Source organism: Mustela putorius, unplaced genomic scaffold (assembly GCF_011764305.1).
Source record: "Mustela putorius furo isolate JIRA1106 unplaced genomic scaffold, ASM1176430v1.1 tig00003983_pilon_pilon_pilon, whole genome shotgun sequence".
NCBI classification, from domain to species: Eukaryota; Metazoa; Chordata; class Mammalia; order Carnivora; family Mustelidae; genus Mustela; species Mustela putorius.
The window spans coordinates 5,744,696-5,762,318 of NW_025422123.1; the positions used below are offsets into that span (position 1 = coordinate 5,744,696).

General features: G+C 39.7%; 1 protein-coding gene across 1 annotated transcript in view; it reads left to right on the plus strand.

Moving 5' to 3' along the window:
• DNAH8 (dynein axonemal heavy chain 8) overlaps window positions 1-17,623 on the plus strand; it is a 365,321-nt gene that overhangs the window by 157,824 nt on the left and 189,874 nt on the right. Inside the window, exons 39-45 of the mRNA XM_045071144.1 lie at window positions 3,628-3,791; window positions 6,770-6,872; window positions 7,835-7,939; window positions 8,272-8,433; window positions 11,587-11,811; window positions 14,914-15,086; window positions 16,674-16,852. Coding sequence (XP_044927079.1) covers window positions 3,628-3,791; window positions 6,770-6,872; window positions 7,835-7,939; window positions 8,272-8,433; window positions 11,587-11,811; window positions 14,914-15,086; window positions 16,674-16,852 — 1,111 coding nt within the window. The remainder of the gene's footprint in view (window positions 1-3,627; window positions 3,792-6,769; window positions 6,873-7,834; window positions 7,940-8,271; window positions 8,434-11,586; window positions 11,812-14,913; window positions 15,087-16,673; window positions 16,853-17,623) is intronic.

A 17,623-nucleotide genomic window follows, 5' to 3' on the forward strand; every position in this document is an offset into this window, starting at 1 on the left:
ATGACTGTTTCAATCTCCTTACTGGTTATGGGTCTGTTCAGGCTTTCTATTTCTTCCTGGTTCAGTTGTGGTAGTTTATATGTTTCTAGGAATGCATCCATTTCTTCCAGATTGTCAAATTTGTTGGCGTAGAGTTACTCATAGTATGTTCTTATAATAGTTTGTATTTCTTTGGTGTTGTGATCTCTCCTCTTTCATTCATGATTTTATTTATTTGGGTCCTTTCTCTTTTCTTTTGATAAGTCTGGCCAGGGGTTTATCAATTTTATTAATTCTTTCAAAGAACCAGCTCCTAGTTTCGTTGATTTGTTCTATTGTTTTTTTGGTTTCTATTTCATTGATTTCTGCTCTGATCTTTACGATTTCTCTTCTCCTGCTGGGCTTAGGGTTTCTTTCTTGTTCTTTCTCCAGCTCCTTTAGGTGTAGGGTTAGGTTGTGTACCTGAGACCTTTCTTATTTCTTGAGAAAGGCTTGTACCACTATATTTTCCTCTCAGGACTGCCTTTGTTGTGTCCCAAAGATTTTGAACCGTTGTATTTTCATTATCATTTGTTTCCATGATTTTTTTCAATTCTTCTTTAATTTCCCCGTTGACCCATTCATTCTTTAGAAGGATGCTGTTTAGTTTCCATATATTTGCGTTCTTTCCAAACTTCCTCTTGTGGTTGAGTTCTAGCTTTAGAGCATTGTGGTCTGAAAATATGCAGGGAATGATCCCAATCTTTTGATACCGGTTGAGTCCTGATTTAGGACCAAGAATGTGATCTATTCTGGAGAATGTTCCATGTGCACTAGAGAAGAATGTGTATTCTGTTGCTTTGGGACGAAATGTTCTGAATATATCTGTGATGTCCATCTGGTCCAGTGTGTCATTTAAGGCCTTTATTTCCTTGTTGATCTTTTGCTTGGATGATCTGTCCATTTCAGTGAGGGGAGTGTTAAAGTCCCCTACTATTATTGTTGATGTGTTTCTTTGATTTTGTTATTAATTGGTTTATCTAGTTGGCTGCTCCCATGTTGGGGGCATAGATACTTAAAATTGTTAGATCTTCTTCTCAGACAGACCCTTTGAGTATGATATAGTGTCCTCCCTCATCTCTTATTATAGTCTTTGGCTTAAAATCTAATTGATCTGATATAAGGATTGCCACTTCTGCTTTCTTCTGATGTCCATTAGCATGGTAAATTCTTTTCCACCCCCTCACTTTAAATCTGGAGGTTTCTTCAGGCTTAAAATGAGTTTCTTGTAGGCAACATATGGATGGGTTTTGTTTCTTTTCCATTCTGATACCCTGTGTCTTTTGATTGGGACATTTAGCCCATTAACATTCAGGGTAACTATTGAGAGATATGAATTTAGTGCCATTGTATTGCCTGTAAGGTGACTGTTACTGTATATTGTCTCTGTTCCTTTCTGATCTACCACTTGTAGGCTCTCTCTTCGCTTAGAGGACCCCTTTCAATATTTCCTGTAGAGCTGGTTTGGTTTGGTGTTTGCAAATTCTTTCATTTTTTGTTTGTCCTGAAAGCTTTTAATTTCTCCTTCTATTTTCAATGATAGCCTAGCTGGATATAGTATTCTTGGCTGCATGTTTTTCTCGTTTAGTGCTCTGAATATATCATGCCAGCTCTTTCTGGCCTGCCAGGTCTCTGTGGATAAGTCAGCTGCCAATCTAATATTTTTACCATTGTAAGTTACAGACTTCTTTTCCTGGGCTGCTTTCAGGATTTTCTCTTTGTCACTAAGGCTTGTAAATTTTACTATTAGGTGACGGGGTGTGGGCCTATTCTTATTGATTTTGAGGGGCATTCTCTGAACCTCCTGAATTTTGATGCTCGTTCCCTTTGCCATATTGGGGAAATTCTCCCCAATAATTCTCTCCAGTATACCTTTTGCTCCCCTCTCTCTTTCTTCTTCTTCTGGAATCCCAATTATTCTAATGTTGTTTCGTCTTATGGTGTCACTTATCTCTCAAATTCTCCCTTCATGGTCCAGTAGTTGTTTGTCCCTCTTTTGCTCGGCTTCTTTATTTTCTGTCATTTGGTTTCTATATCACTAATTCTTTCTTCTGCCTCATTTATCCTAGCAGTGAGAGCCTCCATTTTTTATTGCACCTCATTAATAGATTTTTTGATTTCAACTTGGTTAGATTTTAGTTCTTTTATTTCTCCAGAAAGGGCTTTTATATCTCTGGAGAGGGCTTCTCTAATATCTTCCATGCCTTTTTCGAGCCCGGCTATAACCTTGAGAATTGTCATTCTGAATTCTAGATCTGACATATTACCAATGTCTGTATTGATTAGGTCCCTAGCCTTCAGTACTGCCTCTTGTTCTTTTTTTGTGGTGAATTTTTCCACCTTGTCATTTTGTCCAGCTAAGAGTATATGAAGGAGCAAGTAAAATACTAAAAGGGTGGCAACAACCCCAGGAAAATATGCTTTAACCAAATCAGAAGAGATCCCAAATCGTGAGGGGGGAGAAAGGGGATAAAAAGAGGTTCAAAAAGAAAGAAAGAAAAAGAAAAAGAAAAGAAAAGAATTAAAAAAAGAAAATGAATAAAGAAAATATATATATATTAGATAAACTAGTTTAAAAATGTTAAAAAAGAAAAGGGTAAATGTTAAAAAAAATTTTAGCAGCAGAAGAGAAAAAAAATGAAAAAAAAAATTAAATTAACTGCAAGACTAAAAAATCACAGGGAGAAAGCCATGAGTTCCGTGCTTTGTTTTCTCCTCCTCTGGAATTCTGCTGCTCTCCTTGGTATTGAAACCGCACTCCTTGGTAGGTGAACTTGGTCTTGGCTGGATTTCTTGTTGATCTTCTGGGGGAGGTGCCTGGTGTAGTGATTCTCAAGTGTCTTTGCCCCAGGCGGTATTGCACCACCCTTACCAGGGGCCAGACTGAGTAATCCGCTTGGGTTTGCTTTCAGGAGCTTTTGTTCCCTGAGCGCTTTCCGTAGAGTTCCGGAGGACGGGAATACAAATGGCGGCCTCCTGGTCTCTGGCCCGGAGGAGCCGAGAGCCCAGGGCCCCACTCCTCAGTGTGCCCTCAGAGAATAGCGCCCAGTCACTCCCCTCTACCTGACCTCTGGCCACGCTCCGAGTTCACCGATTCTGTGGCTGGTTCAAGGTAACCCCCTGAGCTGGGAGCTTACTGTCGGCTCTGTCTCTGTAGCCGGTTTTCCCGTTCCAATACCTGCAAGCTCTGCGACACTCAGATACCCCCGATCCTTCTGTGACCCTGCGTGACCTGAGGCCATGCTGACCCTGTATGGGCTTCGCCCCGGTTTAGCCTCTGGAGCGATGTCCCTCAGCGGAACAGACTTTTAAAAGTCCTGATTTTGTGCTCCGTTGTTCTGCTGCTTGTCGGGAGCCGGCCCTTTCCCCTGGGGTCTGTCTTCCCATCGCTTTGTATTCACTTCTCTGCCAGTCCTACCTTTCAGAAAGTGGTTGTTTTTCTGTTTCCAGAATTGCTGTTCTTCTTCTCTTCAATCTGCCGATGGATTTGCAGGTGTTTGCAATCTTTAGATAAGCTATCTAGCTGATCTCCTGCTAGCTAAAGTAGTCTCAGCCTGCTACTTCTCTGCCATCTTGAGTCCTCCCCCCTGACTATGAGTTTTGTTTTAGGAAGCAAAGCGGTTTCAGAATATTGACAAGTCCTGGATGAAGATAATGCAGCGAGCTCATGAGAACCCCAATGTGATTAGTTGCTGTGTTGGAGATGAAACCATGGGTCAACTTTTACCTCATTTGCACGAACAGTTGGAAGTATGTCAGAAGTCACTCACAGGGTAAGAGTGGAAGTTGTTAAGTTTCCTCTCATTTTATATGTGATGGTATTTCCTCCCAAACAAGTAAATAATATTGATGGCATTTCTGGTTTGATAGGGATGGCTAAAGTGGCTCTAGGAATTTAACATGAATTTAATTTTCCTGCAAAAAAGAACCCATAGCTTTGGGGGTTGGGGAGTTAAGGCATTGTAGTAGTTCTATAGGGCTTCTGTAAGAAATTTCCACCAACTGGGTGGCTTAAAACAACAGACATTTATTTGCTCACATTTTGGGAGGCAAGAGATCTGAAATCAAGATGTCAGGATCTTCTGAAGGTGCTGATGGAGAATCTTCCCTTCCTCTCCAAGGAATCTTCCTTTCCTCTCCTTGGCCTGTGGCTGCATAACTCAGATCTCTGTGTCTTTGCATGTCCTTCTCCTCTTCTTCCTGTGTGTCTCTTAGGAGGACTCTTGTGATGGGATTTAGGGCTCATCTGGATCAACCAGGATTCTCTCTTCTCAAGATCCTTAAATCCAATGCATCCACAATGACCTTTTTTCCAAATAAGGCCACACGCACTGCTTCCAGGGAACAGGACGAAGACATGTCTTCTGGAGGACTACCATTCAACTCATTACAGGCATGGAGTAGAGATGCACACTAATCGAGCAATTAGCCAAACAAATTCATGGATGGTTTTCTTAAAAGGCAGTTCATTCTCAATTTCTGTTTGAAATAGAGTTATTGGATATCCTAGTTTGTCCAAGTTTATGTGCCTCTGCCCCAACTTCATGACTAGTGGGTCCCCCAGTGCTTCTCCAGTATCCTGGTTGAGAGATAATTATGTGTTCATCCTGGGTTTAAGCCATGAAGTTCACAATATCCCTAGAAAGATCACAGTGATATGATTTGAAGTGGGAGTTCATGAATGAATGGCAAAGAAAGAATTCTTGAGACGTTTTTGGTACAAAAAGGTGGCTTTGTTAAAGCACGGGGACAGGACCCATGGACAGAAAGAGCTGCACTCGAATTGTGAGGAGCAGTTTGTTACATACTTTGGAGTTGCAGGATGGGTAAAGACAAAGGAAGTTTCCAAAAAGATTTTCATATGCTAAAGAAGATTTATAGAATCCTGGCTAAGGTTTTTGTTTTTGTTTAATTTTTATTTATTTTTTAAATTTCTTTTTAGTGTTCCAGAATTCATTGTTGATGCACCACCCCCAGAGTTCCATGCAATACGTGACCTCCTTATTACCCACCACAGGGCTCACCCAACCTCCTGCCCCCTGCCCCTCCAAAACCCTCAGATTGTTTTTCAGAGTCCACAGTCTCTCATGGTTTGTCTCTCCCTCCAATTTCCCCCAACTCCCTTCTCCTCTCCATCTCCCCATGTCCTCTGGGTTATTCCTTATGCTCCACAAATAAATGAAACCATATGATAATTGACTCTTTCTGCTTGACTTATTTCATTCAGCATAATCTCTTCCAGTCCCATCCATGTTACTACAAAAGTTGGGTATTCATCCTTTCTGATGGAGGCATAATACTCCATAGTGTATATGGACCACATCTTCCTTATCCGTTCATCTGCTGAAGGGCATCTTGGTTCTTTCCACAGTTTGGTGATTGTGGCCATTGCTGCTATGAACATTGGGGTACAGATGGCCCTTCTTTTCACTAGATCTGTATCTTTGGGGTAAATATCCAGTAGTGCAATTGCAGGGTCATAGGGAAGCTCTATTTTTAATTTCTTAAGGAATCTCCACACTGTTTTCCAAAGTGGCTGCACCAACTTGCATTCCCACCAACAGTGTAAGGGTTCCTCTTTCTTTCTCCACATCTTCTCCAACACATATTGTTTACTGTCTTGTTAATTTGGGCCATTCTAACTGGTGTAAGGTGGTATCCCAATGTGGTTTTGATTTGGATCTCCCTGATGGCTAGTGATGATGAACATTTTTTCATGTGTCTGTTAGCCATTTGTATGTCTTCTTTGGGGAAATGACTGTTCATGTCTTCTGCCCATTTTTTGACATGATTATCTGTTTTGTGTGTGTTGAGTTTGAGGAGTTCTTTATAGATCCTGGATATCAACCCTTTGTCTGTATTGTCATTTGCGAATATCTTCTCCCATTTCATGGGTTGCCTCTTTGTTTTGTTGACTGTTTCCTTCTCTGTGCAGAAGCTTTTGATCTTGATGAAGTCCCAAAAATCATTTTTGCTTTTGTTTCATTGCCTTTGAAGACATATCTTGAAAGAAGTTGCTGTGACTATGTCAAAGAGGTTACTGCCTATGTTCTCCTCTAGGATTCTGATGAATTCCTGTCTCATGTTGAGGTCTTTTATCCATTTCAAATTTATCTTTGTGTATGGTATAAGAGAATGGTCGAGTTTCATTCTTCTACACATAGCTGTCCTATTTTACCACACCATCTATTGAAGAGACTGTCTTTTTACCACTGTATGTTTTTTCCTGCTTTGTCAAAGATTATTTGACCATAGAGTTGAGGGTCCATATCTGGGCTCTCTACTTTGTTCCACTGATCTATGTGTCTGCTTTTATGCCAGCACTATGCTGTCTTGTTTTTGTTTTTGTTTTTTTAACAGTAAGATATTGGAAGCTCTTGCAGGAATGTTATACTCTGCCTGTCTCAAGTATTTGTCAATGGGCTGCAAGTTATAAGAAAATCTAATTTTATCTACATTTCTTTTTTCCCTTGTTCTCCACATCGACAGGAGGGCTCTTGAGAAAGAAGAACCATAGGTGATGGAGCAGGTTCACTCTGAATCCCTTTCTTATTTTACTTGCTTTCCCAAGTGCCATCCATGACCTAGCACAGACTTTGGTTCTAACCAAACATTTCAGAGGCAAATGGGAATTGACTGTAGGTGTTTGCTATTATCTTACTGAAGATGTTAGGGATTGTGTCTTGGCTAAAAAATACCCCCAAATTACTAATTCAGAAAATGCCATTTGGTAATATGACTTTATTTAAAGGTATTTGGAAAAGAAGAGATTACTGTTTCCAAGATTCTTCTTTGTATCTGATCCAGTTCTCCTGGAAATTCTTGGACAAGCCAGTGATTCCCACACCATACAGGTATAGTCTTAATATCTGTTACCTAAATTGCTTTTTTATACAGCATACATAATTTATAATAAACATGAAGTTAATAGCTTAATAACACAGGCAGGAGAGTATTAAAAATTATGTTGAGGGTAAAATGTCCTATTTCCTGTGTTTTCTGAGCTCATCAATCTAAGACAGGAGTCACTGATGATTATGCAACTCAACAGTTGAGTGACCTTAGCCAGATTCTTAATTTTCCCATGCCTCAGTTTCCTCATCTGTAAAATAGGAATGTTAATGGTTCCCACCTCATAGGATTATCATAAGGATTATGTGAGATCATGCACTGGAAAGTATTTAGAACACAGTATGTGCTCACTAAATGTATTCATTATTGTGAGTATTTTAGTCTAAATATTCTTAGATCAAATTGGGATTGTGGTTTGGATTTATTCAAATCCAAGAGTTTCTCAAGAGTTTTTAGACATTTCCAAGGGTGGTACTTCCAGAAAGCAGAACTAGGTATGGGAGGCACCAAAACACCCCATCCCAGGGCTTTGTCTGGTTTGGCAATCTGGGAAGCCACTGCTAATGTCTTCCTTGCTGGTTTCTGGGGACCTGTGGGGAAGAAAAAAGAGTTGAGGGAGGTCAAAGCTGTGTCAGACAGAGAGAACCAGGAGAGAAGCAAGACAGAGATGTGTCTGGAAGGGACATAGGTAGGGACCGTGGGTTTTAGTCTCCATGTGGAGGAGGGCAACAGTCTTAGTCCAGCCTCCATTGGAACAAGGGCATTTGCAGGAAACAGGCTGTGGGGCTGATCTTAAAAGTGGTCTTCTGAGTCAGTCGAGGATGAAAGCAGTGTTTTGTTTATTTGTTGAAGCAATGAAATGCATTCTTTATCTCTTACATGTAAAAGCTTTTAAAAATGTCTCAGTGGCTTTTGTGTTTAGCCTCATGTATGATGCCTTTTCTCTGTCTTGTGCTTCCTACAGCCACATCTCCCTGCAGTATCTGACAACATAAATGAGGTGACATTTCATGCAAAAGACTATGATCGTATCCTGGCCGTCATATCAAGAGAAGGAGAAAAAATTATTGTAATTTAACGGTTAAAATTCTGTTATTTGGATTTATTTCAAAATTTAGGTTGAAAATTTTTATTTATTTCAAAATTTAGGTTCTCTTTTGAACAACAGAGAGTTAGGGAGGAGGGTGAACTTGGGTTCTAATCCTGTCACCTTGGCTTGGTTACCCTGGCTTTCTATTTCCTTCCACCTATAGCATTAGTTGATTTTTCTCATGTTTTAAATATGCTGTGTAAAATTATTTGCTTTGCATTGAGGTACTGTGATTTATCAAGTGAAGTGTGACATTTGTAAAAATAGGAAATTATTATCAATTTGTAATCTCTCTGTAATATACTTTTTAGTTGGACAATCCCATTATGGCCAAAGGTCCGGTAGAGATTTGGCTTATGGATTTGTTAAAAATGCAGATGTCGTCCCTACATAATATCATTAGATCTGCATTCTACCAAATCAGTGATTCAGGATTTCAACTCTTACCTTTCCTCAACCACTTCCCAGCACAGGTGAGAATATATGTTTAAATAATGGAAATATGGGGGAAATATACTCAGGAAGCAGTTGGCCTTGATGGTGTGGCAGCCTTTGTAGCCCTGAACTAGCTAGGGAGGCCTTCCCACCCTCAGCAACCATCTCCCTACTTGTCCACCTACATGGTTCTAGGCCAACCTGTCCCATTCCCAGGAAGAGGATTTGCCACTCTTCTCCCATCATTAAGGAAAACACTAAGACTAAACTCACAAATGGAAAATTTCATCTTACATATAAAACACACCTCTCATTATATGAAAGATATCTGTCCATGTATGGATTAGATGGTATATTTTCCATATACCTATGTATAGATATGTGTAAATACACATATTGCTAGAAACATAGACATAAATAAAAGGAATGAGTATATCTTTTCCTAAAACAAACTCTATCTTGGCTGTTGTGTATTTTCCCCTCAAGGGGTTAAAAGTTGGCATAATCTGTTAAAGGAGGCCTCTTCATGCAGCTAACTTCCTAACAGGTCAGGACCTTGAAGAGCCTGGGATTAGACCAGGTGTTTTCTTAAACAACCCTCACATTCTAAGGCTCTCAGGAACTTATCATGTTGCGCCAAGTATTATTAAAACTGAGTGCAGGAAAAGAAGAGCCAACAGTTCATTCAAATTTTCAAATTCCAGCCAGAATAAATGAAGAATGATGCTTTGTGATCTGGGTCAGAGATAGCGTGGGAGAGAAGGCAAGAGATATCAAGGGAAGAAACAGGCAGTTTTGACCCAAACTACACTTCTTGTCTAACTGCTTCTCCCAACCCAGTGTCTAAATCATGACTTAATGCACACACAGCGGAGACAGCTGAAATGATAGGAAATTACTTATTCAAATGACACAACTTACTGCTATAGAATCAAGCTTTATTAGAGAGAATATTCTGATATTGTATTTAATATTTTTGTATTGTGTAATCTCCTTGGCAAACCTTAATATCCTTCTTAGCTTTATTACCTTTGTGATGAAGCTTTATAAAATATTTGATAAGGTGAGAAAAATAGCTTCTTAGACCAAATCAGCATACCTTCCCTCTCCTAGAAAACTTGATTGCCTGTGTATTCTGAAGGAGATGATCAGTCTACTGTAGACAGAGCAGTTAGCATTGTGTGGAGAACTGAAAGCAAATTCAGAGCAGGCATGAAGTTGAGCAAGGATGGAGCAGGAAAGCTGACCAGCCGTCAGGATTTTCTATAGTGTGTATACAGCACAAATGAGGAGATGAAATTTTAAAAAATTTTAGTGGGCGAACTTCAGTTATTTGGAAAAATTGCTGTAAGGAGTAATGGGGATATATATTCATCCAATATCTATTCTGTACACACATGTTCATTCAGTATATACATTACTTATTTCAACCATCTGGAAATGATGACTTAATATTTTAGTGTTTTCCTTTCTAGCGCTTTCCCCATGTTTATTACAGGTAACGAGTAACATCGAGGAGAATGAGCATTCTTGTTTTGTTTTCATTTTAATGAGACGTCCTCCAGTTTTCACCCTTAAGTGTCCTGCCTTCTTAAACTGAGTTAAAAAACACAATTAAACATTTCTTGGTGTCTGAGGATAGTCATTTTATTTTTAAGTAATCTCTATACCCAACCTGAGGCTTGGACTTCACAACCCTGAGATCAAGGGTTGCATGCTTTGAGCCAGCCACGCTTTGAAAGATTAGTTTTCAGACTTTACCACTAAGCAGTGATTTCTCAGAGAGTGTGGGTCTCTGTCTCTAAATCAGAGAGGCTTACACTGCTGGGTGTTTTTGTCTTTTGCTTTGTTTTTTTTGTTTTCATTTTTTTGGTGTGTGTTTTGTTGTTGTTGTTGTTTTTTGGACTTCACAACCCTGAGATCAAGGGTTGCATGCTTTGAGCCAGCCAGGCTTTTAAAGATTAGTTTTCAGACTTTACCACTAAGCAGTGATTTCTCAGAGAGTGTGGGTCTGTGTCTCTAAATCAGAGAGGCTTACACTGCTGGGTATTTTTGTTTTTTGCTTTGTGGTTTTTTGTTTTGTTTTGTTTTCATTTTTTTGTGTGTGTTTTGTGGTTGTTGGTGTTGTTTTGTTTTTCCTCTCTTGTGCCATTTTCTGCTGCTTTCAGAGTCAGAATTGGCTTGCTACTGGGAGCTTCCTGATGTGGGAGGTTTCCTCCACATCGGTTTGGTCTCACCTCAGTCGGGTGCCTTCATTTGTCTTCACCTGCAGACCACAGGTTTGGCCACTGCTCTAGCACAAAACATTTTGCAGTCTTGAGAAGGCAGGGATAAGGAAAGGGTTATATTCGTGCCTTAGCCACATTAATACCATGCCCAACTGTATCCCCATGCCACTCACTCTGTTCTCAACCCTCCACCAAATGTGAGGTTGCCTTAGGTCCAAATGATCTCGGATCTGTTACTCAACTCTGTGGATGAACAGAAGTTCTTAAAGGGACAGCTGGCGCAGCAAGGTGAGGGTGGGCCTTTCCCAACAATTTTATTCCTTACTCAGGGTAGAAGTTGTAGGCAAGGTGACAGTCACAACTTCCCTATGCCATCATCAGGAGAAAAAGGACTAGCTTCTTCCCCTTCTCATTTTCTGCCTCTCTCTCTCCTACAGATAAATATATATATAGAGAAGTAGATGTAGGAAAAGATACAGATGATAGAGGGAGTGGGAGATTAAGAAAGGAGAAAATGTACTGTTTCTAGAAGCTGCAAAATGTACTGTTTCTAGAAGCTGGGAAATCTTCCTGCAGAAGAATACACAACAATGAGTCTAGTAATTCCATTTGCTTTTGTTGGTGAAGAAAAATCATCATATGGAGCTATCTGGTTGTCTCATACCTTCCTCTATAGACAAATTTGTTAAGCATCCTTCATAAAATACATACAGCTCCATAAATGATAGCCGTTGTTTTCATTACTATTTATCTCTCTGCATTGAAATCATTAGATATCAGCACTTAGAACTTCAAATGTTTATTTTTCCCCTTTTGGGAGTGGAGAAATGCATGTCTTTTTTGAGTTTAAAGTGGGTCAAACCTTGCTCGCCTTCATATTGGATGAGTGACCGCCAAATTTTAATGCAGATGTGCTTTAAATAGTTGGCAAATTTACTTATTATTTTTATTCCGGATGCATAGGTGGGGCTTCTGGGAATTCAGATGTTGTGGACACATGATTCAGAAGAGGCTTTAAATAATGCAAAAGATGACAGGAAAATCATGCACGTCACTAATCAGAAATTTTTGGATATTCTAAATATTCTAATTGGCCAGACAACACATGACCTAAGCAAGTTTGATAGAGTGAAATTTGAAACTCTGATTACCATTCATGTGCATCAGAGAGATATTTTTGATGACTTGGTAAAGTATCTTTTTTTTCTTAAACTAATGTAGTATACTGATTAAAAACTTAGTGCTCCTAATAATGAGCAATTAGATATTATATATATGCCCTAATGTATATGAACCTTCCATCTACTTGGTCCTTTTCCAAAACTGTCTCCATATATACCATGTCTACAACTCTCTCCATTTGGTGGTTTAAACAACTATATATGTACATTCACATATGTCATTCTGAAAGGATGGAACCGACTGATGAGATGTGAACTAACTACTTGTTCCATTACACCAAATCACCAGGGATAGGATACAGACTAGGTGAGATTGGTCATGAGTTATATGTTCCATTGAGAAATAAGTCTTGATCAAATAGAATCAAGCTTCAGAGAAGTCTCATGGACATTTGTCCAGTTGATAGCGTCCAGCAGGGCAGCATGGACTAAATTTGGACAATGTTGTGTAGGGTGAGAGTAGGAGGTGTGGTATTTGAACTCCCTTCAGAAATAGGGGTCTAAACAGCAGTCTTGAGCCAAAGTTCTCCTAAAGCAGTGGTTATCATTATAGGGTAGGAGCCCAGGAGGCTTTGATAAACACCCATTTGACTATCTTTGTCTTTAGCTACCATTGCTTGATTTGATTTGATTTGATTCATCTTAAAGACATCTCTTTTCTTCACCAGAGACATGTAATTCATGCACCGTGGGGCTCTTTTTTAGAGAATATAATCAATCAGAGACAAATGGTTTCAAACTTGTATCAAAGGTTCTAATCAGGGCACCTGGGTGGCTCAGTTGGTTAAGCCTCTTCCTTTGGCTCAGGTCATGATCCTGGGGTCCTGGGATCGAGCCCCACATTGGGCTCCCTGCTCAGTGAGGCATCTGCTGCTTCTCCCTCTGCCCCTGCTTGTTCTCTCTCTCTCTCTCTCTCTAATGAATAAATAAAATCTTTAAGAAAAGGAGTTCTATCAGATAAGTTCATATTTATGGAAGGTTAAAGGACATACAGTCCATTTATTCTCCTGGAATCTAGAGCGTCACTTCTCAAAATGTTATTATATGCCAACCAGTTGCATTAACATTTCCGGGGAGCTGGTTAGAAAAGCAGAATCTCCAGTCCTCTCCTCCATCCCATCCCCCACTGAATGAGAATCTGCATTTCAGGATTCCCAAGTGATTTATAAATGCAGGTTAACGTTGAGGAAACATTGCTCTAGGATTTATCTCTGGATCTTCTGATCACACCAGTCATACTGAGCTGCATACTCAGACCATAGTTCTTTGGCCATCTACAGAGTTGCTTTCAGTACATTGTAGTTACTGTAATATGTTGGCTTTCTTTGAAGTCCACCTCAAGAAACTCCCGTGAAATCCCTTACTGTATCTGTGAAGAACATGAGGCTAACCTTTCTTATTTACTTTTTAAAAAAAAAATATTTTATTGATTTATTTGACAGAGAGAGAGAGAGAGAGAATACAAGCAGGCAGAGCAGCAGGCAGAGGGAGAAGGAGAAGCAACTCCCAGCTGAGCAAGGAGCCTGATGTGGGGCTCAGTTGTAGGACCCTGAGATTGTGACCTGAGCCCAAGGCAAATGCTCAACTGACTGAGCCACCCATGCACCCCCTCTTGCTGACTCTTAAAGCTGAAATACCATGGAAGAAATTTCTTTTAAATTGAAGTGCTGAATAAAACCTTACTTCACATCCAGAATGGATTTTTTAAAAAGAAAACCCTATACACAATGAAAACCACATAACTGTATTCTTTTTGTCTTAATTACTATTGAACTCATGGTCTCTCTGCCTCCCAACTAAGATGAGATCTCATGGCTGGCATATTTGCATTTTATTTTTCCATGTGCAATGCTTAGAACAGCCTGATGCACGGAGAGAACTCAATCAGTATTAGCTATTATTTTTTCTTCAACTTCCGTCTCCTCCTCACCATCTTAATGGATTGTTGAGAGGAGCTAGTTGACAGCATCTCCGCGGCTGCAGGTCCTGTGTGAGGGAAGGAGTCCCCGGGGGAGACACTGGATCGTGTCACCTGAAAGTTGTTCTTTAAGGTGATGAATACAAACTGTGATTTAGCAGAGAAGCCAGAATTCCTAAGTGCAGGGGGAAGCAAGACCGTAAACAAACGATGATGACAAAAAGCGGGACTCTTCCTCGCATGGAGACTTGATTAGGTGGAGACTGGACCATGGCAGGGTTCCCGGAGGTCAGCTGAACGACCTGGAAGTGAGATTGAATTTAAGACCAGTGAAGGGGGATCCTTTGCCACTTGCCCCTGTTGATGCACCTAAGTGGGCAGGACCAAATTTTCTCCAAGGTTGCCCATGGAAAATCACAAAGTACTTGAGAATGTGGTTTTGGTGGGACATTGTTCCTAAATGTGCTTCCCTGGTTTCTCTCTCTTGTATACATGGCTGTAGGAACCCAGGACCTCTTGCTCATAGGTGTACATTGATGACCTGGCAGATTGGTGGGTTTGGCCACATTGCTGGTGTAGGAAGGCGTGTGTGCATAATCGACCGTACATTTCCCTGCTGATCCCTTTGGAGGCTTCCTTTTGCCACGAGAACACTGTTCAGCTCTGCTTCCATGTCTTGTGAAGCCCCAGTTCTCTCTTTCTCTAGAATCCCAGATGCCTCAGCTGTACTGAACTTCTTTCACTTTCCCGAACATGCAGCCAGATCTTCTGAGTCTTTGCCTGGGACATTTTACCCCTTTTAAAGATTTACTTATTTTTTTCTTTCAGTTTTGTTTCCCTGGGTAGTTCCTACCATTTTTTTCTGGGTTTAGTTTGAATATCCCTTTCAGGACCCCTAGACTACATTAGGTCCTCTTGCTACATATTTCCATGAACCCTGAATTTCTTTTCATACTTTTTTGCAATTACTTGCTTATCTGTTTGTCTTTTGTCTTCTTTTGTAAGCTCCAGAAGGCAGGAACAAAGCCTGTCTGTGTTCACCCAGCACAGTGTCAGGCCCAAGAAGGGACTTAATAAATATATGTTAGATAAATGAGAATTAGTTTACAAACGAGGATAAAAACTGCACATATGCTTGTTTTATGCTATTGCAATTCAGTATGTAATCTCTTTGCATTTCATGTTTTTAAGGTAAAAATGCATATCAGATCAGTTACTGACTTTGAATGGCTGAAACAGAGTAGATTTTATTTTAAGGAAGATTTGGATCAAACTGTGGTGTCTATTACAGATGTGGATTTTATTTACCAGAATGAATTTCTGGGATGCACTGATCGTCTTGTCATCACTCCCTTAACAGATAGGTGAGACACTCTGTTTTTGTTACTCCATTTTCTAATTAAATGATGTTCTTAACATTGCTTTCAAATTGCATTTGAAATATTAACAAAAGCGTATTGCTGTTGTGTTAGGTCTATGCTAGCTCATCAAAGTCAGTCTAACAACGAGAGAACCAAGGTTATTATTTAAATGTACATGTGCATTACATTTTTTGTAAAGCAGGAAAAGATAAAAGAATGAAAGTGAGCTTAAACATTGACTGTGAGTAATACAGTAATGAATTTTAGATGGCAAGATGGAAAAATATCTCTGGCAACGAAAAAGGAACTCGTTAGATTTACAAAGAAGGAAGGGACCTTGGAGATTATCTAATTTAGTCTCCTGGTTTTCCAAATGTAGAAATGGATACCTAAAGTGAAGTTTCTTGGCCAGGTATGAATAATCAGTCAACGACTGATCTCCTCACAGTTCTTTCCAGCATGTGACATCAGACAGAACTGGTCCTTTCTCATCTCTACATAATCCCACGGCAACCAGTTCAATATGTTATACATAGAAGATGCTCAGTAAGTGTGTGTAGAATTGACTTAAATTGGGTCACAGAATGATTAATTCTGCTCTTACTTTAAATAGAATTGTCTGCAGGTAAAATTATGGTGCAGATTATGTCTTTAGTTTCTTGATTCATCCAACCTCCTTCTGTATGCCCAGTGCTATTGTAGCATAAACTTGTCCATGTGTTTCCTCTTCCCCTGAGGTTTACATATAAAGCTTCAAATCTAGGAAGCTTCACTAAGTTTTACTTGGCTCTGAAACAAACATAACTTAAGCTGGATCATGGATACAAGAAGATTCATTATATTATTTTTTTACTTACCTCAATGAGTGAAGCATTTCATAGTAAAATGATTTATTTGCAGTGGCGTCCTGGAGTTGACTCATACAGCTTTTTTTTTTTTTAATTTAAAGATTTTATTTATTGATTTGGGAGAGAGAGAGAGCACAAGATGGGGGAGGGTCAGAGGGAGAATCAGACTCCCCAGTGAGCAAGAAGCCCAAGGTAGGGCTCGATCCCAGGACTCCAGGATCCTGGCCAGAGCCAAAGGCAGTCGCTTAACCAACTGAGCTACCCAGGTGCCCTTGTACCAGCCTTTGAGAGTCAACAATATGCATCTCTTCCCAGTTTTGTGATATCACATCGATAGCCTTTCGTGGCCCTGGTGGAAATATTTATACCACTGCAATTGGCAAACATGAAAATAAGATTGATTAATTGATTGGTTGATTTCCTGGAGAGCCAGTTGTTCATCATCTGCCAGCATACGATGGCTTCTTTGGTTCTCTGACTTGCGATTTATCCTGACCATAGTGCAGGGAAGGCCTGAAAGTTTTAAGTCAGGGTTGAGGAGTTTAGAAAGCTTGTCCCAAGAAATGTTTGCAATCACTGTACTACTTCTAGTGAATATCAAGTGCTTCAGCCTCTTTTATGTGAGCAGCTCCAATTCTCAACTAGATAGGCCCATTCCAGTCACATTGGACTTTGGCTTATGCTCTAGGGCAGTAATAAGCTCTCCCACACTCCCGGTGATTTCTCTTTTTCCTGTTTGCAGATGCTATATCACCTTAGCGCAGGCTTTGGGAATGAACATGGGAGGTGCTCCAGCAGGACCTGCAGGCACTGGCAAAACAGAAACTACAAAAGACATGGGAAGATGTTTGGGGAAATATGTGGTCGTGTTTAACTGCTCAGATCAAATGGATTTCCGAGGGCTGGGACGGATTTTTAAAGGCAAGTGTCAAACACTGTTGAATACATTGTTAGTGAATGTATTTTTATTGCTCTTTAACATTATTTTCTGATATTAACCTAAAGGGATATTTTTCCACCAAAATAGTATAGGTTGGTGCATATGATATTGCTATTTTTCTGTGTCAAAATGGCTGGATGTCATCAATTTCATATGGTTCAATGCTATTGCTGGCATTCTAGTCCATGAGTTGAATGTGTATTGGCCTGTGAAAATAAAATCAATTTATTATTGCCTGAAATGGTGGTGGAGGGGATAAGATCAAGATAGTAAACCCATGACACATGTGGCTTCCCTTCCTGCATTAAATCCCATTGAAATGAAAGATATCATTTAGGACAGAATTTAGAGATGGTGGTATTGGTGTGGGGATTGATAAATAGACCAGTGAAATATAATGGAGAATGCAAAAAATGGGCCAAGGAGATTTGACATATGGCAAAGGTGGTATTGTAAATCAGTGATGAAGAGATAGACTTTACTGTAAATCATTCTGGGATAAAAGATGATTAATATTTAACAACGGAAATCGGATCCCTACACACATAAAAATTGGATGCCTACACCATATATAAAAATCAGTTTTGGGGATGAAATACCTGAATGTGGTGGGCAACAACCATACAGTTTTTAGAAGGTAATAAATAAAAATATCTTTAATACAAAAATCACAAGCCATAAAGATAAGACTGATAAATTGCTTATCCTCAATCAAAAACTTCTCTTCATTGGTGGATACCAAAGGGAGAAAA